The 23,684-nt window shown below is 36.9% G+C and overlaps 1 protein-coding gene across 3 annotated transcripts in view; it reads left to right on the top strand.

Moving 5' to 3' along the window:
* HDAC9 (histone deacetylase 9) overlaps nucleotides 1-23,684 on the top strand; it is a 284,673-nt gene that overhangs the window by 73,171 nt on the left and 187,818 nt on the right. For 2 of the 3 annotated variants that reach the window (XM_042802205.1, XM_042802204.1), the window contains exons 8-12: nucleotides 1,793-1,908; nucleotides 7,576-7,698; nucleotides 10,133-10,343; nucleotides 10,750-10,967; nucleotides 19,409-21,980. In XM_042802205.1, coding sequence (XP_042658139.1) covers nucleotides 1,793-1,908; nucleotides 7,576-7,698; nucleotides 10,133-10,343; nucleotides 10,750-10,967; nucleotides 19,409-19,729 — 989 coding nt within the window. In that variant the 3' untranslated portion in view covers nucleotides 19,730-21,980. Of the gene's footprint in view, nucleotides 1-1,792; nucleotides 1,909-7,575; nucleotides 7,699-10,132; nucleotides 10,344-10,749; nucleotides 10,968-19,408; nucleotides 21,981-23,684 lie in introns of those variants that run through there. The other variant, XM_042802206.1, reaches the window with a different exon arrangement.

Here is a 23,684-nt window from a genome sequence, read left to right as displayed (position 1 = left end):
TATTTGGTAGCTTCATGGCTTGTTCAAGTGATGTTACAATCAGGCCATATGTTTATGCAACCAACTGTTACTAGTCTGTCAGACTTGTATCTGAATTCACTCAGTATACCAGAATTAATGTGACACCAAGATAGAAATATAACAAAACATGAACAAATTCACATCGGTGTCCCCATACATGCAGCTCTCGTGACAACTTTTCACAGTATGTCATATGTAAAACTGGGACATGGATGTGAATGTAACTGTCAAAGTAACTAAATAAGGTAATTTCCCCATAAATTATTTCCAGATTAGAATTTTTGCAACTAATTTATTATTTTCATTTGCTGAAGCTCTTGTGAGATTCTTGATCTCTACTTCCTTAGTTTTAGCCGATTTCTTTCTATTTTGTACGATCACAAATAAGGTATAAAGTGAATTACTTATCCCAAGAGTTTTTTCTGCAGCCATTGAAAGAGCAGGAACCTGAAAAATAAATGTATTCTCTTACTAGCTCTGACAATAATTAGGAGCCTTACAGATTGCCATTATAATTATCATTATCAGTTATATGACACTTTACATCTTTCATAATCAAAACTTCCCTGATCAAACATTGGCTGAAGCCTTTTTCTCCTTTTTTTTTTTTTTTTAATTCTTTTAACGGAAAATAGCCCTTTATTTAAATGCTTATTTATACAAAAAATGGTATTGTAATTTTTAAAAAACTGAGGAGAAAAAAAAAGTTTGTGTTTCTGCTCTTCCATGAAAACTAGTGAGAATACGATACAACAACTTTACCTGACCAGTTAGTATAGCTGGGTATGGATTCACTTCAATAAATCGGTCAGCTCTAGTAGGAAAGAGTAACAGGTCCAAGAAACAGCTGGGAAATCTCCCAGTAATTTCAGTCAAACTGAGGAGATATTTTTGCATGTGAACTGAAGCAGAGAGTAAAGAAGCAAAGAAGTGGCTATAGAATATTTACTGCCACATTTAGATATTAATTATTTTAACATCTTGGGTACTTTACTTTGAAAGCTATCCCATGACATAGGCTTACCTCTACTATTTCTGCACTCTTCCATCTTTATCCTTGTTAACTGTTTCCATTACATAAATTTAATTTATATTAGTGTAGGATTAGAATAACTCAATACAACATGCAATGGGATCATCCTCTTCCCTTTTACCTTTGTCAGAACTCGGGAAATTTTGAATCAAGATAACATGCAGCCTTTCAAATGCTATTTTAAGATTTTTGTATGCTGTAAATATTCCTTCATATTTGTGCCAGATATGTAGTGAAAGTGGTGTATATTTTGCCGTTATTACTTGCATATGTAATGATTAGTTCATAATGGGCAGTAGGCCTCATGAATTGATGACATGTTATCATGACCTTTGCAAGCCTGCTATCTCTGTCATTTTGCTCTCTTACATAGGTAGAACTCTTTGCAATTAAAAAGAAAATACTTTTTTTCCTTTTTACTTACTGTGAGTTCTATGTCTGTATCTCTGCCTGATACTGATACACCATCTATGTGGGAAAATAATTAGTAAATTCTTCCTTTGTGAAGCAGACAGATCAGAGGGGAAAGAGCAAGAGTATCTTTCCTTGTTAGCACTGTAAAAGGAAAACCAAAAGAAATGGAGGATGAATTAAACATCTTTAACGTAAGTAAATAGTATAACCAACAGATACTTTGCAACAGCAAAAAAACCCCTGTGCCATGAAGAGTATACAAGCAATCAATATTATGTGTTCCCTTCCAGTGTGAAATTCATGTATGCTTACTATGTTTTTCAGAATCCTCAGTCAGTAGCAGCTCACCTGGATCAGGTCCCAGTTCCCCAAGCAATGGTCCGACCAGCAGTATAACAGAAAATGAAACCTCAGTTTTGCCATCTAACATTCAAGCTGAGGTAAGACTTTTTATTGGGTAGATTTTTTGATTGGGTAGATTGCTCATATTTCTAGACTGGAAAGATTTGAAGCTTCAATTTGACTATACTTGCAAGCAGAGTAATTGCAGAAGATACAATTATCAGGGATACCAGGACACTGCAGGTTAACATCTGAGTATGTTGTGTATGAGATACATCTTCATATATGAGACTCATGTTCAAGAGGCTGGCATATATGAGGTCCATGTTCAGGAGACTCTTTGGTAACAAAACTCCAAACAAAAGCAGCAGTAATGCTACTGGGAGAGTGGGAGGGAGCTGTGGAAGGAACTTGTAAGCATCTGTGCTACAGAACATTACCTTCTGGGATATCCTGAGGAGGTGCAGAGCGCTGAATGCTGATGGAAGAACTTTCAGTGCAAAAGAGTGATTTAGGCATTGGTGACCCTAACACATATGAGTTAAGATGGTCTCAGGTTCAGATGGCTGCTGAAGAAGATTTGTTTAATTATAGTATCAGAGTTAGGTGTCTAAATCCTTTTTCACATCTGCCTTTTATTTTTATGTACCTCGGTTTCCTTATCAGGGCAGTATTTACCAACAGAACTGACAGGCCGGGAGTCTTGGATACTTGTTTTGTAGAACAAGATTGTACATGGAAGGACTCTTAACTACTCCTTATTCTGTTTCATACATACGTGCCTATAACAACAGGAATGCAGACGGTAAATCAGTTGTGATAAACCTCATTTAGCATAGATCACATGCATAAATCATGCTTTCCATGGCAATATTGCAAAGGGACAATAAACTAATGCAACTAAGAAAGAATCATATTCCACAATATTCTGTGCCCAGTGCCTATACTTTCAGAAATCACTGCTTTGGTGGCAAAGTTTTCTATTAATTGTTGCTTTATACTGTTTATGTTATAAAAATTGCATAAGAAAATGTGATTTAACAGAATTTTAGCTAATGGAGCTATTTCTCCAGGTCAGTGGCAGGACATTCACCTCAAAAAAACCTGGAATGGGCAGTTCAACCTCCAGCAGTGACTTTTCCCCATAATGAATTAATTGTGTGTGTGAACTATGATCCAGGGGGCAGGTGGGTGACCTCTGCACACTGATTAGTAGCCTCTCTCTGGCCCGTAACCAAAAAGAAAAAAAAATTGCATTGATGGCTAACATGTGGTCTTGCCTCATAGCCCCCATGTATATGATTGCAAAGAAATTTAAACAATGCAGAGTAAGATCCATCATTTGGATTAGATCAGATCATAGTTCAGTGGAATTAGATGGCATATTTTAATATTGTAAATGTTTTAGATAGAAGTTTGTAATATGTAAGTGTTAGTGCTGTATTAAACAGGAAATATTGTCCAATTGGATCTTTCAATGACTTGGGGATAGTACAAAATGCAAAGGGAATGCCTCAGACTGATACACAGTGCTTGTTACTTTGCACGTTATAGTTTCTAGACATTTGCCCACAGTGTTGAACCACCATCAGAAAAGCATCTGGTCAGGCTGGCAGTCTCTGTTTGGGGAGATTTGGAAAGGTTGTAGCAACAACCAGCACAGTCACATTCCTTTTATCAATAGAATACCACATTGCATATTATTTGCCATTACTCTGCCAGACATTGGAAGTTAGGGCCCCACCATACAATCACAGATGCTCAAATGAGCCTAAAAAGTTCCATTAGAAGTTGAGCTCTGCATGCTGAAGTCGGTCACTTAGCTCACTGGAAGTGTGCTAAGAAGCTGAAACTACAGAATTCCATTTCTGGATCCAGTTGGGGATTTCTTTACCTCTCTGGTTATTTGACTCATAATACTGTGGTCCTGTGGGCTCAAACATTTTTCCATAAATCTCAGCTTCAATGTCTTTTCATTTCAGTGGGATTTTCTTTGGTAGTTTAACAGCAGCCAAACTCCAACATGTCTCTTTTCTAGTTTAGCATTATCTGCCAGCTCTCAAAGGCTATATATCTAATCAATTTTTCATCAGATACATGAAGTACAGAAGTTCCTAATAATAGGATAAGTGTTCCAAAATCCCCCAAAATATCACTTGTTTTGCTGTAATCCCGCATGACTCACATTGCTGTTGTTTCATAATTGTTGTTGTGACATTTGCAGTAAGTGTTGTGCTCATATCTGAGTGGGTGGATAGCCGCGGTTTTCATGGCAGCAAATAAAACACTTTTTGCTCAGAGAAAACAGGTTGCTATGACAGAACACCATTTACCAGTAAAACATGAGTCAATACTGTAAGTGATTACACTCTAGTGCATAGACAGAATTAGAGCATTATCAGTAATGAAACAGATTTTTAAAGTATTTTTGCCATAACAATTTGAATAGTGAGACTTAAGTGGTTTACCCTCCAGAGCAGACTGTCTGGTGGATAGACATTTACATTTTTTTGAATGAACAAAGGTGTGCTGCAAATGCTACATTTTTGCAGATAATTTTTACTATCACAGTTCTCTTAATGGTACTTTCAGTACCATTTGTTAAAACACTGGTCTCATATGAAACTTGAAAGTTAAACTTTGGACTCTAATTGCACCTTATAAATGAAATGCTGTTTTTATTAGGCCCAGTTGTCTCCAGTATCATCAAGGTTCACTGCAGTAGCTATTTGTCTCTTGTAGCGCACCATACACTTTCAGGTCACCTCCTGTGCTGGGGCTAAATCTTACTTACATGAGAGGTGCAAGCAGGATTGAGCCCCTGCACAGCACGTCCCTTGAGTTCAGAGGAACAACCTGCCTTGTGAAATGATTAATTTTAGGCATTCATGGCCTGGTCAAAAGCCATTGAAGGCAATGGAAAGTTTCCAGTTGTTGTAAGTGGGCTTCAGATTATTTCCTTTCTTTCATTTGTGCTTTGGAGAGCAGCATTTCCTAGAATATCACTTGATTATACAGGAGACATAAATGATATGCATGGCAGATAAGCATACACTTGATTTGTGCAGCCTTACAGCACTGTGTTTCTAATACTCAGATCCTTGAAGTGCTCTTTGCAAGTGGCTAGTGGAAAAATGTGTAGGTTTCTGTCCAACTGGTTTGCTTCAAGTGTGTGTGAAGAGAGTCTAATTAAACCCACCTCAAAAGCCTTAAGAAATAAGAGTGTAAGTAATTGTGAATATTCAAAGCTATGATAACCTTACTGTAGCTCCACAAATGAGAAGCATTAAAGCCAAACCATTTCCTCTTCCCCTCCTAATGTATAAATGTGTATATAAACATGTACACATGAAATAGTTGTTCCTGCTTCTCAAAACGTCCCAGTAGCACAACATAAGTACAATAATCAGTCATGGTTACCTGCTGCTGATTGTCCACTGTTACATTTAGCTATTGCACTCTATTTTAAGAAAGAGGGTAACTCTGTAGCCAGGCTGTTTTAAGCATCAGGAAGGAGGATCCATGGACCCATTAAGTGTATAGAGGAGCAGGCAGGGCAAGTTGTTTAGGGGCCAATCCAAACCATCAGGTCTGTATGTAGGATGAGGACTGTGGCTTAGCCATTGTGCTGCCAAATGACACTGCTGGCAACTCCACCATTTCAATGTACTGTCAACTGTATAAAAAGAGAAGCTGCAGGTGGGCTACTAAACTTATTCTGGGAGGTGAGATTTAACTGATACTTAGGCTAATAATACTTGAAAGTATTTTAAAAATTCAGTAACTTACCAAAATGAAAATGACTAATTATTAGGAGTATTACAAATTGGATGGAAATGCTCTTACTAATAAACTCCTGTTTTCAACATTAAACTTCCATGGTACATAACGTGATTGATTCTGCCTCATGACACAATCATGCCTGACCTTAATGTGGGAATGTGTTTTACTTCTATACACCCTGTCACAGTTATGTTTGTTAATTCAATTCTTAGAAGGTAATAGTACCATACTGAAAACCAACAAGGAAACATGCATTTTCAAAGTGGCTTTGTATAGATGCTGCAGTTGCTACAAATTTGACTGTGTTCTAGGAGGCATATTAAAGCTGCTGCAGTGTCCTTGTTCAGTTAAATCTTTCTAGTCTTCCTCAATAATATCTCCATAGTCTTGGCATAGTTGGTTTTATTCTTGGTCAAAGGTGGATGTTATCAAGGCAAGACACTGTTAGCTAAGAATTAATGTAATATACAAGTGAAGTTTCTTTGTCTCGTATGCTATCTGTTGACATTCCCTAGGTACCAAAAGAAAATTACAGAGATAGACTTCTACTGTTATTGTCTCAGTGATAGGTCGTATCTCCAAACAAACTGTATGAGGAAGGTTATGTTTTGGAATAACATCCTGTGTTTTTGTGCTTAACTGGTTTTCATTGATGGTCTGAAGTTGCATTGTATTAGCACAAAGTATTTTACAGAGTTAATTGATATTCCAGGTTTGTCCAGGGGAAAATCTACAGCTCCCCACAACATGCTTGACAAGTTATTATATTTACTTTAGTCAAAGCCCGAGTGTGCAGTATCCCTCTTGGAGGTGGTCTATTATTGGAGTCCCATATGCTTTTTGTTTGGGAAGAAAGCAGTCACTGTGTCATACTGTTACACAGGGTATTCTTTTTCAAGGATGTTGTTCCCTTGGGGACCATATCATGCCAGAGTTCCTAAGTCTAATAAGACCTTTGTAGCTCTTATTGTGTTAAAGTTCTGGGAGGGAAGCAAGAGTTAAACAGAGAATGTAATTCAAGCAACTATACTAGACCACATGTTGAAAAACATGACTGTTAAAATAGAAAGGCAAAGGCTTCAAAAAGATTCCTGTTGTGGTAATGTAACTTTTTATGTTTCTTCCCAATGAATCTAGAATGGAAAGACAGAGGGTGATCTTTGTAGAATGTCTGGGTTTACTTGACAGTAATTAAAAATATATTAGCAGTGCCATGTTACTGAAAATTATATCACAAGGCTTCAAAAGAAGTGTTAAAGATTTTAACTTGAAGGATATTAGGAAGGCTGTGAGGAGTATCCCACCATCAGAGAATGACAGAATGCTGGTTTTGTATATATGCATAGAGAGAGAGAGAGAGAGAGAGTAGATTTTTTTTAAATGGCAGATGTGGCAATCTGCCTCACTTTCTGTGCAAAATTCCCATCTCAGTGGAGGTGAATAACATGCCTGAAACATCCCCCTACCACAATCTGGGTAAGAAAATACATGGATAAGGTAGAAACCACATTTCATACCTTACAACAAAAATTATAATAACCACGGTAAAGTAAAGGTCTAATACATCCACGTTCGTGACACATTTGATTCGGCTAGATATACTCCTTCATTCATTGGCTAAATTCCCACTGAGTTTCTAGTAGTGAAAGTGCAGTTGCTGAGAAGAACGGGTATTGAGCTGATGAGAAGTTAATAAGAAGAGATAGTCTAGGAATCCTCAAGTTTTTGGTTTTGCATTGAATTTTGATTTACTAACCAAGGAATAATCCCAGACATGTATGAGTTCTTTTCTTAAGAAAAGAAATATCAACAGCTTTTTCACAGGTACAGTACTTTTCCTTATCTGGAATCCCATCAGGATACAAACCAATGCATGATATATAACTGGCTTTCAATGTAGCAGGATAATGAGGATAAAGATAAAGTAACGATGACAAAAAGCTTGGAGATTACACTTCTGTGGTTTTTCCCCTTTATTCCAGCATCTGGTTTCACAGCAGCGCCTTCTGATACAGGATGAATCGGTGAACTTGTTGAGTCTGTACACATCCCCTTCTCTGCCCAACATTACCTTGGGACTTCCAGCAGTACAACCTCAAATCAGTGTAAGTGACCAGTCTCAAGCCTTCATGTCTACTTTTGCTTCTGGAAAACCTACTTTCTGACTATTCTCTTTGGTTCTTTTAGCATTTTGGAACATAAGCAATTCAGGGTAGGAACCAGACCTTTCTTTGCATTGGGCAACATCTGAACATTTAAGGGCACAACTTGAAAGCAATAATCAGTCTTAATTTCACATAAATAAGTGCCAGTGTGCCAGTGTGGAGCTTAGCTAAGTATGGGCCACATGCATTGCATTTACGTCTGCAAATTACATAACAGATTTCAGACATGGTGACAAGTGTATAAGGAGATAATTCAGTGTAAAAGTTCAAATTATAGGATCATCCCTACCTGGTTAAGTACAGCATCTGTAACTTTTTATGAGATTCTATTAGCAACCTAAGGTGGGCTGGATCACAGTAGGGGAAGAGTCTAGTATTTCTGCAGCTAGGTTTGTTATTTGAGGGGTGTGCTATCAGTCAGAGAAATAAAATCATTGATATGTGAACAAAGCTTAATATTTTAATGACAAGTTGTGTTCATATGCCCTTTGTTCAGTCTGCAGCAATCACCTTTAGAGCTAAATGATAAATTAATATGTGAAATATATGTAAACACAGACATGATATGTATGAAAATCCATGCTGATGGGTAAGGAGCTTTAGATCTAGACAAAATTACAGTAACCTGGAGGTGAAATCTGAGGCTCAGAAAAATATCTGAAAATTTTGCCACTTTTCAAAACCTACCTTTTCTGAATTCCAGCCAAAAAAAAAAAAAAAAAAAAAAAAAAAAAAGTAAAATACTGATATAAGTTATATGGTGATTCTATACAACAGTGTATAAATGCTGAAGAAATGTTAGCAATTTAAGTTTCTTAGAACAGGAATTGGTAACTTCTATAAAAATACTAGGGGTGTAAGTATAGTTTTCCATGGTGTAAAAAAAATGTAAATGCATGCAATCCACTATGGTTTGTAAGAAGTGCTACTTAATTCCAGTGGTAAATGTAGTTTCAAGTTATTTTATGGATTTTTCGATACTTTTACCGTTCTCACCAATAATACACTGCTGCAGTCCAACATTTTAACATCAGATATGGAACTTTGCAAAGAAGATTGTGTAAGTTTTAAATCAGTTCTCTAGAAGCCTTTCATGAGATATTTATAAGCAAATTATTGTTTTTAAGGGATGGAAAAATTTAACTGATCATGAAAAGTAGTGCTTACTTTCCAGACGATATCATCAAAAATTTCGTAGCTATTTCACAAAAAATATAACTAGCTTCAAAGCAATTTTATGACATTAAAATGGAAATGAAAATATTTTTCATTTTCTCACTCAAATCATACGAGCTTTTGATGTGGCTAGCTAGAACCAAATATTACTTTTGGCATTAGAAAAAAAAAAAAAGGAGTTGATTTATGCAAGTAATGTTTATTTCTGTTAGCGGAATAAGCAATTGCACATTTAATGTGAAGTTTACTTTGGTGTTTGTTTTTCATGGAAGAGTGATAGCAGGGTGTGAAGTAAGCATACACCCAAGAAATATTAGTGAAAACCTTGATTTACCTCATTAGAATTTATGGAATTTAGATTATCAGAGATACTGTTTTTACCCTGACATACCATAAGCGGTTATCTTCAAGCCTCAGTATGTTTATTTCAGTTACATTAGTATTCCTGCTGTAAACAATTGTTCTACTTTAACTGCTGTTTTTTTTTTTTAAAATATATAAACTAGACAAAGAAGAAAGAAATATAAAGTACATTTGCAATCCTGAAGGGCCAAAACTTCCAAAAGCTTCAATTTAATAACTGTGCAATTTATACGGGCACTTTAAAATGCCATACACATACAACAGCTGTTGATGATTCTGTAGATGAGAGTTTAACTGTAGAAATTTACTTTGCAAAGGATAAAACTTACATTTGTGCTGTCCTTCAGGGAGTCAGGGAGTGCTCCAGGAAAAGTAATAGCTTCCCACTACTACAGGTAATTACTTTGTTTTGCTGATTGGCTTGCTATCTAATGGAAAGTTATATGAAAAAACAAGCCTTGCCTCTTCCAATCTCAATGGAAACTATTTCCTCTGATCCCCTATTTTCCTGTGCAGGAGGCTGTGGGAAGGTATTTAGGAATTTTAAGGATAGGTCCTGTCTTTTCATTAATAATTTTCTAACTAGTAGTTCCTTATGCTTTGGCTTTTTATTACTGATTTTTTTCAAGTGGTCATTACTCAGTTTCTCACAGTGTTACATTTAACTGGCATGTTCTTCCCCCCTTTTCATCTCACCATCAAAGTATAAGATGGGGATGTTAACCTTTTCTTCTGTGTGTATTCGTGAAGTATGACATAAAACCATCTAATCAAGTGGAGATATAAATGGCCAGGTCTATGAAAAGCAGTTACCAGTGCCATTGTTCTTTGACAGGCTTCATCATCGTTCAAAGAAAAGCAGAAGGGGGAGACCCAGTCGCTCAGACAAGGAGTGGCCTTGGCTGGACAGTATGGGGGGAACATTCCTCCGTCCTCAACTCATCCTCACATTGCTTTGGAGGGAAAGCCAAATAGCAGCCACCAAGCTCTCTTGCAGCATCTGTTACTGAAAGAACAAATGAGACAGCAAAAACTTCTTGTGACTGGTAATGATCAAGGCTTCAACACAAAAATAATTTAAGATGTTTTTAATGACATTTGTATTCATATTGAACTAAATACAGATACTGTACATCCTGACAGTTGGGAAAAGTGGCAGGGTGGGAGAAAAAAGGACAGCATCTTTGTTTTCCCCTTTCAGTGATTCTGCTCCTGTCTGTTAGCTTGAAAGAATTCAGTGATTACAGAAAAGAGAAAATGATTACTTCATCACATTCTTTTGCAGCTGCTGAACTTCCCAGCATGGCGAGGCACGTGGTACATGTCCCACTGCATCAGCGCTGATGCAAAGTTCTGCAATACACACACCTCTTCTTGCTGAAAGCTTTCTCTCCTATTAGAACTATTAGTTTGTTGTTCTTCAGACGGGAGTGAAATGTCCCTGTTTTGCAGGAGCGGTTCCCCTTCATCCACAGTCTCCTTTAGCAGCGAAGGAAAGAGTTTCACCTGGCATAAGAGCTGCCCACAAACTGCCTCGTCACAGGCCACTGAACCGAACCCAGTCAGCTCCTCTTCCTCAGAGTACTTTAGCCCAGCTGGTAATCCAGCAGCAACATCAGCAGTTTTTGGAGAAGCAGAAACAGTACCAGCAGCAGATCCACATGAATAAGGTGAGTTCCCAAAGTAAGGAATTTCCAGTAAACACAAAGATTGAAAACTAATAAGGAAGTTTAGGTAATTGTGCCATGTGGTCATGGGCAGTAGACATGTTCTTGCATGAGCATCTTGTTTATGCATACTTGGTGTATACATTTGTATAGATCTTCATTTTCAGCTTCTGAAATATGCTACAAAGGTCATTTGTTGTTCTTGACATCAGTAAAAATACAAATCAACAAAATAGGGTTGAAAGCATCTTAAAGGTTTAAATTGCAGGTTTCCTGTTGAAAGATAAATGATGCTTTAAAGATTACTTGATTTCTATCCAACTCTTTAATGTGCACTTTTAAGCTTCAGCAACCATTCCATTCAGCTGCCTTTCAATTGTATTTTAAGCTTTATCACTGTGGACTAGTATTTGGAGTAATAACTCATTTGAATTCAGATCAGCTGATTAGATTTGTCTTTTTTGTGTAAGAAACTTATTAAACATCTGGAGAAATTTTTAATCAGCTTTTATCAAACCAACTTTTTCTTTCTAAGTCAATTATTAACATGAAAGTTTGTTACTTATATGGTGATACAAAATTACCATATAAGGAGAAAGAGAAGAATGTGCTATTGCTTACATCAGATACAGAGTTCAATTGTGCCCCTCATTCCCTGTAGAGTAGTACCATATTCTGAGGATGGAAAAATAAGAAAAGAGACCATCCATTAATAAACAAAGAGCAGCAGAATCTAAATAGATTTCTCAAGAGCTAATGCTTCTAGAACAATTGTTATGCTGTTCCCTGCTCTAAAATGAAGATGTGCAAGTAATTAAATGCTTTTATCTGGAGAACTTTTTTCTTCACTTACTACACAGCTTTCCAAAAGTTGCTTGCTGGAGCTCTTTTATTAATTCAAAGATATTAATCATGCATCTTTAGTTGTCTTCTTTTGTTTGAGGGTTACTTAATAACTATATATAAGAGGCAGTGACAAAGAAGAAAAGATGAAAAGCAGGCATTCGGCCCTTGTACCTAAGAGAAAATAAAATCAATCCACCTTACTGGGTGAACTTCCCAGGGGGTACTGATTCTTTGGAATCTACTAAGAATTCCCAACAAAATTAGAAACAAACCTAGAGTTTAAGTATATAGTTTGTACAGTGGTTTGGTTATTAAATCTTGTCTTAATTAGGAAAAATGAAGACCAGAAAACTTCAAAGTTCAGAGCTGATCCTTGTATGTTAACCCCTCTCAGCTTGGGTGTTTTGATTACTCAACTAGGACTCCAGTTGGCTTTTCTCTGAGTATGCATTCCATATGTTTAATCAAGATGGTATATGTATATCTCGTAGCCTCAGGTTTTGAAGATATTTCACCTGCCCTCAATTGTCTGAAGAGAAAAGAATTTTTACCAGTAAAGTACTGAGTCTTTGTGCTGTTTATAGGTATTTACTACAAACCGATCAGTTCATGCATTCCTCACAAAGCAAAGAAACCCACTGACATGTTTTTGTTAGATCATATGCTTATTGACATAAATTCTACCATAGCATTTGGGGATATGTGCTGTGGCATATAAGTACATTTGTCCTCAATATGAAAATTAAACTCAAGTCACATAAACGTATTCCTAGTCACATAGAAATAAGAATGCATTGCACCTCACAAGAGCTAGGAAGTGAAAAGACTGCAGTTGTTTTGGATAATGCTTGTTTCAGTAACATTTTTTTTCTGAGTTAAACTGCAATGAAAATATATGTTCAGGAGAATAATTCCTTCTCATACTTGAAATACGCTTTCATTTGAACATGGTTATTTGTGATAAAAAGACAGAACAATTCATTCTTTTAAAATCTAGTGAACCTAGCTTTTATTCTCTACAATACAGGCTATACACATATGCAGATAGTAGAAATTAAAGTTTAACCTAGGGCCTTTCGCTGCCTTGAACCTCCATAACCTAATTCCTTTGACCCAATAGCTTCTCAGTCTCCTTTATCCCTACTCCTACAGCAGTTAGCCTTCATCAGAAGCATAGTAACTCATCAAAGCAGCAAACACCTAGGGAGAAATAGGATTGTTCTGCAGCCACGGAAGCAGTGGATTGAGTGAGGATGTGGGTGGTTTATCAGGCTTTACAGTTTGCAGCATCTAGGTTCTTCCACAGACCTGTTCTCAGAAAAACCGTTTTGATGAATAGTATTAAAAAATGCCAGTGTTCTAATCGTGTATCTGTCCTCTGCAAGTATACACAAACTGAGGAAGCTTTCTTAAAAGGAAAAGCCTGATTTTTAAAAACTGGAATTTAAGGGTAGTCCATAAACAAGAGAGTGAGAAAAGATCAAATCATGGAGTGGCTTTAAAGTACTGAATTTAAAACTATATACTTTAATCTTTAACTTAAAGGTTCAGATTGAACACCCGTGCCTACATAAGGTTTTTGAACTCTGCTAGCATGGTGGAATATACTTTGTTCAATCTTAGAACTTCCCTCTATTTGCAGTTGAAGTTACTTGTTCATAATGTAATTTGCATGGCTTTACAAACTTAAACTATGCAAAGCAGAGTTATCTGAACCTTCAAACAGTAGACCATGTAGCAAAGCAACGCAATATCTTCTCATTTCCTAGAACAAGTTTTGGGCATTTATCAAGTGAATATGTGCACTTGTTATTTTCATTGTTCTGTCCCTTACCCTTCTGTTCACAGGCTTTATAATGAAATCTGCACAGAAGGATAATTCCTTCATTTTCAGTCATGAAAAATGTAGGGGTTTTTTTAGTAAGAAATACTCAAACATTCTCTTAAAAGAGAAAGACCAGAACCAGAAGACAAGACTATGAAATGCCAGGTGGTCAAGAGCTTAGAACATGTTAATATTTTCTTTTCTTTATCATTTCTCCTTCCTTTTTTTTCCTGAAGTACTTAAGGCTTTAATATAGTTCAGCTGAACCCAGTATTTTAATGTTTGCCCTAAACTAAGATGATACAGCATGTGTCAGCCTTCCCTGAAAACTGGTTTTGGTCAGATCTTTTTGGTGGACGTATAGGTGAATCTTGCTGTAACAACAAAAAGAGGAAGAGAGGAAATTTCTCCCCACCCCACTGATTTTGTATTTATATTGTATTAACAGCCATTCCTTTTCTTTTAGAAAAGACTATACTTCAGCAGCAAGCCAGTGTTGCTGTGAGGGTGATAACAAGCAAAATCTTACACAGGTCAGAGGTAAAGAATTCCCCTGGATCATTTCCATTCTGAAAAGAAACAAATCATTGCCAAGAGGTGTGCCTCTGTCCTTAATAACAAAAAGAAGATCCCCTATGGATTATTTCTGGTCAGCTGTCAGATGCCAGGCTTTTGATGTGGGAAACGGTATATGTCTCCACTGAAGTCTGACATTTATACCTGTGGGATCTAGTACGCTGACCTTCTCAAAACATTCTGCAAATGTTGACATCCCATCCAAAAGTAGGTAGAAGCCCTCATCCCAGCTTTCCGGGGAAAAAATAATAATGAATGTGACGTAACCTGAACTCCGCTTGTCTTGGGGAAGATTGGCTTTGCTGTTGTCAGCTTTAATATACTTCTGTCCACATGACAGCTTATTTCCTCATAAGACCCTTTGATCACCATTGCAGATCTTCATTCTGCTCAATAAATGCAGTCCAGAGTCTAAAACCCCCAGTTAAAATTATTGCAATCAGGTACCGAAAGACCATTATTACTACAATAAAAGCGTTAAAATCTTGGTGTTATTTCTATATCTCTATGTCTAGAAAGCCTTGACCCCGGCACTTGCAGAAAAAAGGGTGATCTTGACGTAAGTAATGTAAGTACAAAGCCCCTAGAAGAAGTCTGCATTCAAGAAAATCTCAGAAATCATAATGTGAAGAGTACACAAACAAAGCCTTCTGTCTTTAAAGGTTATTTTTTATCACGTGTGATGAATAAAGACCTGCTTCCACTGAAGCTAAACTATCACTGGCACCAAGATTTTATTTGATCAGTGTGAGAACCCTACATGTGTTCTTAAAATAACGTATTTATAGCATTCTGACAATTCCTTTTCAATGGTAAAATCCTCCTCTGTATTGGAATAGTAAAGGTGAAAATAATGGGGCCGTTGGTAGTGTGTACTAAAGTATGGGAGCAGTATGGCTAATGTTAAAGCTTAGGTAAGGAGTACCTGAATTCCAGTTTTCATCCAGAATGTTAATTGGTTTAAAGCATCCTTGTATAGGGAGCCAGTGACTGGGCAAGACTGTGAGGTAAAAGCTCCATGACAAACAGTACATAGGAAGTGAAAATTTGTTAGTGCTGTGGATGATGATCATAATTGACCAATATATGTTAATTAAAAATGAAAAATAATGTGGAAGTTTCTGTTGATTTATTGATGGAAAAAATAGGATTATTATTTGTTGTCAATAGAAATATCAAAAAGATACCATTAACCCCAGATTAATCGATCACTTCTCTGAATGGTATTTAATTAAATACAGATTCAGCCAGAGTAAATTAATCTAGTGTCATTAAACATATTACAACCGAGGTTTTGGCTTTCCATCTTACACATCTGACTAGCATCTTCTGAAGGTGAGACGTAGCACATTTCTTCTTTCAAATATTGCTTGTAGTAGGGAATTATTTGCGCAAAACTGTAGCAACAGTTGACTGTGTTTGGAACTGAAAAATGCCCAGAGCAATTTCTCCTTTATCAAGAACTAATGTTTAAGCCATAATGCAGAAGAACGATTTTGAAAGATAAATTCATCTCTTAGAAATGTTGTACTACATGAGTAACAGAGACAACAGTAAGCAGGTGACAAGTTGTTTCAGTACAGCTGGTATTCGTAGCTGTTCAAAGTAATCTGATATCCATATGAGAGAAGGAGAAAAGTTGTGTTCTGTAAGTATATACATAAGTTCTTATAAATGACTGCCATCTATTTAAAATTAACGATTAACTGAGGAAAGAAATGTATGGGGTGGCTGTTGCAGGACTCTGTGCTTTGTCTCTTTGTAATGACATTTTATTTAAAATACTGTATTTTACAAGAGCTAATTGTTACAAAGGAGAAGCAAAGGCAGGAACTGCGACCAAAGGACCTATAAAACGGTCTGTTGCAATGTCCAGATTCTTCATACTTAGTCTTCCATTCTTCTGTACAAGCAAGCAGATTAGATGGTGTTTGATGTCTTTTGGGGCTCCACTCTTGCAGTTATACAATGGAGTTGATGTCTGTAAATGCTTCCTCTCCTGCTGCCACTATTTACTTTGGCTCGTGCATATCCCTTACAGTTTAATTTCCTGAAAATAAAAGGAAAAAAAATATAAGTTACATTAGCACGAAACCATTTTTTTTAGTGACTCCTTTTGTTGGAATAATGATAACAGTAAAGCGTACTGATTAAAGAATACCAATCTGTGCAACTCTAATGTATTAGTGAAATAAACCATGGTTTTAAATGTCATTAAAACTTAGATTAAGCAATTATTTTCTCAAAATTAAAAAATGTACATTAAAATGAGGACCAAGTCCTTCATGTACCTACACATAAATTCATTAAAAAATGGTAAATGGGGATTTAAAAGATTAAAATGTTAAGTGTAAGCAGAAGTATTCAGCTGCACAGTGAAAGGACTTGAGCAGTGTTTCATTCAGGTCTCATTTTCAGCTATGTAATCCAGCTTCAGATAGAGAGATAAGATAGAAATATTGACTCTAAACTGATATCTTTGCATGTCTCCAGATACTTAATTTTCCACAGTAATACCAGGAGATATAATATAAAATAAGACGTTTCTGACTTAGGAGAATTGAACAGTCTCCTGGTAATGCTACTAATGTAATTGCTAGTATAAGATGGGGCCAAGCTGCCTTTAAAATTCACTTTAACAAATATGAAAGCATGGTGGTGATACAGAGAAAGGAGTCAGCCATGGCTTATCAGACTAAGCAGCAGGAGTGATTTTCAGGTTTTGGGATCCCTGTCTCCTCCCGTGCCATCCACTGAATTTTGTCATGCTCCATCATATGAGAGGACATGACTCTAGTGCCTCATAGCCCCTTGTGTCAGGCTTAGATAAAGTGTAAAGGATGTGTTTAAATAAGATTTGGCAGTAAAGATGATAATATGAATGCACTTTGTAAAATTTACTGTGTAAATATATAAAGACTTTTACTTCAGAGTTTTAGAAAATTTTGTTTAGCTCCTCCTGTTGCCAAAGTCGCCTGCTGACTTCCATGGTGTGAGAGCAGGAACATTGCAAACTGAAATGCACACAAATACCACTCTAGTCTCCACAGCCCTCTTACTCGTATCACTCCACAGATTGAATGCAAAAAGCATTTGAAGGTGTTCCACATATAGATTATATACTGCAGGCCATCACGTGTTGCCTCAGAAAGCTCAGCAGCAGATCTGTGCCATACAGCAGCATGAAGAAGAAAGAGCCTGACATAAAAGTAAAAAGCATAAAAGAGAGCATTAATGAGCTAAATATGTGTCTTAACTTTGCTGTGGACAAGCACTCATTTTCTCTTGGCTTCCCTTCCAGAATAACCCACCTGATGTCAAGTAACTGGCACATGGAAATGGTTTACAGATGGATCAGCATCAGTGACTCTTGTAGCTGTATATGATTATCTGTCACACAGATGTTTCAGCTTGTATTTGCTTGCTAGAAGCCAGCCAAGCAGCCAGCCCTGCCTTTCTTGTCTTGCTTGAGGAGTGGAGAGGGCTCGCCCACAGATGTTCAACTAAGCGCCAGAGTCTACCCGAGCTGAATGCACGTAGTTAGCTTTAGTGCCTTCTTGGTCAGCATCATCCCCCCAGAAACAACTGGAAAAGATTTATGGGTTTGATCTGAGAAGTTTTCCAGGTGCTTAATAAAAGGAGGTACTCTGCATTACTTGCAGTAGTCAGGATTCCCCAGCTTAGAGCATGCCACCTGCAGTGTGCAGGATACATGTGATTTACCAGTTGCTACAGTAATGAAAAGGAATTTTTGGTTTGTTTCTTTTTAGTAAGCCATTAAACTCCCATTACACCCCAAAAATGAAGTTTTGCTATGACTGAAGCCTGTAGACTTCCACTGTGGAATTTGTTTCTTCACTGATGTGAGACGTATGCATCAGAGCGTCAACTGGAACTGCACAAACAGATCTTTCAACTCTTCTTGTTGACTTTGTGGGAGTTCCTGAATCCAGCTGTAGCTTCTTGATCATAGTTTACATGACAACCCTGCCCTTTGCTAGGGTGGCATTTTTCTGCATGCATTAGCAAGCAGAATGAAACTAGATGGTCCACAGTTTGAGACAAAAATAGCTATAGTGAAGCCATCCAGTAACTCAGCATATAGAACTAGCTGGAAGTTAGTTTGAAAGACTTGATAGTTACGAGGGGAGGCATATGGGAAGAGGAAAGTATGTAAGAGTAATAGTAAAAGGTGGCGATTTTTTTATCCCCTCTCAATGTATTTGACCTTGGTGATACAAATCAGTATTTGTTTGAAATCAAGTAGGCCAGCTGAATAAATGATAATTACTCACTTGACCCTGCAGATGCTTACTCACATGTCGGGTTTATGCCTCTTTCAAAAAAATGTTGGTGGTTTTTTTTTTTTTTTTTTTCAGATTTGTCTTTTTGGATTACGTTTGGGCTATTTTAGTAACACATTTGCTGCATCTTAAACAATAAAACATAAACTGCACTTGATTGCAACACACAGGCATCTGGCACCTCAGCAGAGCTTTACAATAGCAGTTAATGGTGTAAAACCAGTACTGTGTGGGTAGCTGTGTTATATCATCACTGCTGAAACAGGGATACCTGTATGGGCACGACAAAAGCTGTCGTCCTTCCAGTCATGGACAGACATGCTTGTAGTCTCACTGTGCCACAGCAGAGGTGACTGACAGCAGGTCTTTGTCACTGCTCCTTTGTCAACCTTTAGTGCCTTCATAGTAGGTGCATAAGAGAGAAGCTTATGTGAATATTCCCTAATTTTCTTGTAGAAAAATATTAACTGGATTAATAATTTTCTTATTTCTTAGAGTTCTTGTATTATTTCGTTTTGTGGAAAACGATGTGTAATATAGTTAAATAAACTTCTGCATTTATGTTTGCAGAGGATGAAGGGAGACTAATTTCTCTTGACTACCAGCTGTAACAGCGTAACAAATGTTCAATGTTTTCATTATTCTGCCTTATTTTTAGTTGGGTATTACCGTGTAGCACTCTACATACATGGTATTTTCTACTGCGGAATGACAAGGGACCTTTTGCTTAGAAACTTCGGTTCTTTATTTGCTGTTCATTAATATTTTGCTAATGCATAGTTATCTGGTTTTGCTGCAGCAGCTTTAATTTTGTTAGCACAAATCTAGCATTTCTCGATGTTTGGCACTGGTGAAAGGAGACAATAACTGTTCCCCCCTCCTTCTCTTTCCAGATGCTCTCTAAGTCCATTGAACAGCTCAAGCAGCCTGGCAGTCACCTGGAGGAAGCTGAAGAAGAGCTTCACGGAGATCCCTCGATGCAGGACGAGCGAGCTCCTGCCAGCAGTGCCAGCGTTAGGGCTGAGAGCAGCAGTGCTGGTGTGGATGACAGAATAGGACAGCAGGTGGGGGCTGTGAAAGTCAAAGAGGAGCCACCGGACAGTGATGAGGATGTTCAAACCCAGCAAATGGAATCTGGGGAGCAAGCTGCTTTTATGCAACAGGTAATAGGCAAAGATTTAGCTCCAGGATTTGTAATTAAGGTTATTATCTGAACATCACATGCGTTTTCTAGGCTTTGGTAAGCAGTTGTGTTTTGATTCACTCATCTAGCAAATCCTGATTTACTGCTCAAAGAATCTAACAAAGGCAGAAGTGTTGTATGCACACTTGAAAACATAGTGAAGCTCATCCTTATGGCCACTAATTGAGAAGATACCTGTTGCAGCCAATTACTCAAATCTTTGCGTAATAGCTGATAGACTTTGTATTAGCCCAGGGTTACATTACACTGCTTAGTTCTAGTGAAAGAGAACCCGTTATCACCTAGCTTGTTGAGATCAGCAATTACTGGAGTTAGTTTCCAGACCTGATTGATGAAACATTCTTCTCTGATTTTAAATCCTCTGACTTTTGCTTTCAGCTGTCTGTATATACTGTATGTATCATACTGTAGTCTTGAACACTGTTAACATTAGGGTATTTTTTCCCCAGTAGACAGGTACTGACTACTATATCAGTGGTCCCAGGCTGGTGTATAAAGTATAATTTAGAGAAGAATACAAGGTGGATGTAAAGAGGCAAGGCACTGTTTAAAAATTGCATTGTTTTATTTTTTGCACTGCTTAGTTAATTTTTCATTCTGTCTTATCTGGCGATACTGTCCGCAGAGACATCCTTAAATGCAGCAGATGCAAGGACTGGCGAGCAGCAAAACGCAGCATTAGGTTCCAATCGGTTATTAGGGTATTGCAGGAAAAGCACGGAACTGTTATCGTTATCATCTGATACCCCATCACTTGTTTATTTTCTTTTAAATAAAGACTAATCGTACGGTATCGCATAACCTTTGCCGCTAGATCTCATGGACAAATACTAAAATAACGACTGGGCATCGAATGCCAGCTCGGCAAGAGGCAGCCTCAGCGTTTTGCCCGAGCTGAAAAGCGCGGTGCAGGCGTGCAGCCAGCGAGCCGGCGGCCCTTTCCCTTGCTGTAGGACCAGGCAGAGCCAGGCTGGAGGCAGGGGAAGGCCCTGTTTATTTAAGTCAATGCTTTGTCAGGTCCCCGCTGTTCTCCTGCAGAAAAGTGATTTTGGGAGGGGGGGCAGGAAATGCCTTATGGAAACAGGAAGCCCAAGTGATTCATGTGCTGAGGAATGCGGGGGGGGGGGGGGGGGGGGGACGGGGCAGTGCTCCCTCTGTTTTTAAAGGCACTCTATGAATTGATTTATTGTCAAAGAAAATAACAAAGCGAGTAGGGAAATTGTTAAGGAAGCTTTCCAGTGAAACATTTCCTTCATATTCCCTTTTGATATGTTTACCTTGGTTTATAGGTTTACTTTTGTTAAGCTAGTTAAAGATTCATTGTATTGAGATCCCCTTTAATATGGATAATCCCAAACTGACCTGGAATCCTTGTCAGGTTTTTTTTCTATTAAAAATATTTATATTTATAAAGCTGAGGTATTTTAAGGTGCAGTATCCTGTTTCAAAAGAGATAGCTGTTTTGCCAAATGTAGAAATTGTTCTAAAATATGTTATTAGCATGTGTTGATTACATTATGCTCTAATACTATTAAATCTCTTATAAAATGTTGCAACTTCTAAAGATACATTATCCTTTTTCCTAGAAGGTCTCCAAACAAATAACTAAATAGTTGCTGTTAATATGAAAGGCTTCCTTAGATAGGAAAGATTTATTAATTGAGAAAAACACAGGTGATTTTTATATGAGTTTCATATTTGAACAGAAATCCTGCTCCATCCTGGATGAAAAAAATTACATTCACATCCAAAAAGTGAAGCATGCAGAAACGAAATTATATGTTTTTCCCATTCTGTATAATTTTGATTTTCTTCGCAATCTAACTTCAGCCTCATCAAAAAGGGATAGTGCATCTTTTAAAATACATTTTATTTGGGGAGAAACTTGCAAACGGGAAGACTTTTGTACAATATCACTTCAGAGAGATGTATTCACAAAAGACAAAAGATATTTTTATAATGTCATTCAGGTGAAAAACCCCAATACATTAGTGGACTTTCATTTCACAATCTTTCAAATTTGGATAAAATTAAAATAGAGAACTACCTGGAACCAGTGAAAAAGAAAACTGGGTTTAAACAACCACATTTCTAATTGATTATTGTCTCTTACATTTTAAATCTACTGTATTTATTATAATTTACACCCTTAGAGGTGATCTCTTGTTTTGTGTTGTAAATATATTCTGTTTGTATGTTCCCTTTTTTTGCCTTCTGATATAAGTCTCTTCCTTTCTCAAATAAAGTTTTTTTTTAAAAGATCCCCTTTCAGATATCTGACTTTGTGTAAATTTGATAACTTAGTTGTGCTTTTGCTTTGTATAACCAAATACGTTCACTACACGTTGTTGAAACAATTCAAGCTTTCAGGAGCAAGGTTTTTATTACACTATTCTTACAATAATTACACAAAGTCTTTTTTTGGTCTCTTGTTTTATCCTACGTCAGTCATTACAAGTTTTAGTGAATGTGGAATAGCATTGATGCATGCTCATTTTCCCATCGTGGCATCTGTCTTGAACATGTGATCATGTATTGTACCATCTAGGAAAGGTGAAGGCGAATCCCAGTTTCTTGGCTCCTAATTATATAAAATTCAGATGAACCAAAATAATTTCCATTACATTTCTAAAACCTGCTTAGAACCCCAAAAATGCCGACCTGGAACTGAGCTTTACTGATCTCTTTGGTATGCCTCGAGACCTTTGCAAAACTAGAGTCCACCTGTAAATATGATGGGGAGGAGGGAATCCATGAACTTTGCAGACATTAAAGCAATTGTGTGAGACAGTGAAGGCCTACTTTAGAGAAACACCTAAGCACTTCCATGAAGATGTTAAATGCTTTCTGACATTTCCTGAACTTTGCTTCAGATCTACAGAGGGAAATAGTTTGTACTGCATAATGATCCTGGTTGCTACAGTACCTGAATTATTACTATGGAAAAAGTTCAGAAAATTATTGCATTCTAGCTCTTCTAACTGTTCATTTAAATTGCAAAGGCTTTTAACAGCTTTGAGACTGGTATAAATTTAACTAAAATAAAACGTTTTCAACAACATAAGTACGTAAGAATAAATATTTCTGTAAATCAAATTCAATTATTTTCACTGATATAACAAGAAAATAATGTTTCATCAGTAATACACCCAAAAAAATTTGATAAAAAGTCAAGTTTTAGCTTAGGAAAGCTTAAAACTAACATTAGCAGTATAACATTATACTGCTTGCCCTACTGTTTATTATGTATTTAGAATCTTATGTCTGTAAATAAATCATGCTTTCAACAGGGATTTTATTGAGATGCCTTTTGTTTAAATACTCATGTTGGAATTAGAAAACCAAACATAAATGTTTTTAATTTGCAGCATTCCTGTTTTGGAGTCTACACCTAGATTTTTTTCTAAATTATTTGTTTACCATGCATCAAAGCACCCATCATGAAGAAAATAATCGTAATTTAATTTGCAAGCCTTATCTTTTTCCAGGAATGAGGTGCATCTCTCTCTTTTTTTTTTTTTTTTTTCCTCTTCTTTTTTGGAACAACAGATGTTTAGTCTGTCCTGTTGTCCAAAAAAATAAAGCCAAGTCAGTCTGCCAATTTAGAAGTAATTACTACTAAATGAGGGAAAATGCTTCATAATATTTACATACTCAAGACAGATACACATTACTGGAATGCAGATACTGTAACATCAGCCCTTTTTTCATCATCTGGCATTATCAAAATAGGATTAAAAGCAGGAGCACTCCAGACACTACCACCACTCATCCTTCCTATTCAGCAATTCATTTGTGCACTATCTTTGTTCCATCTTCATTATCATCAACATCACTAAGACTTAATCCATGTTATTTAAGCCAACTCTACCCTGTTTTTATCTTCACTGGCATTCTGAGGTAAAAAAATCTATAAACATTAGTCACAAGCACAAATCTAAAAATGTTTACTTATTTCTCCCCTT

This window comes from Tyto alba, unplaced genomic scaffold (assembly GCF_018691265.1).
Source record: "Tyto alba isolate M040663 unplaced genomic scaffold, T.alba_DEE_v4.0 Super-Scaffold_38, whole genome shotgun sequence".
NCBI classification, from domain to species: Eukaryota; Metazoa; Chordata; class Aves; order Strigiformes; family Tytonidae; genus Tyto; species Tyto alba.
This window is presented reverse-complemented; position numbering and strand designations above follow the sequence as displayed.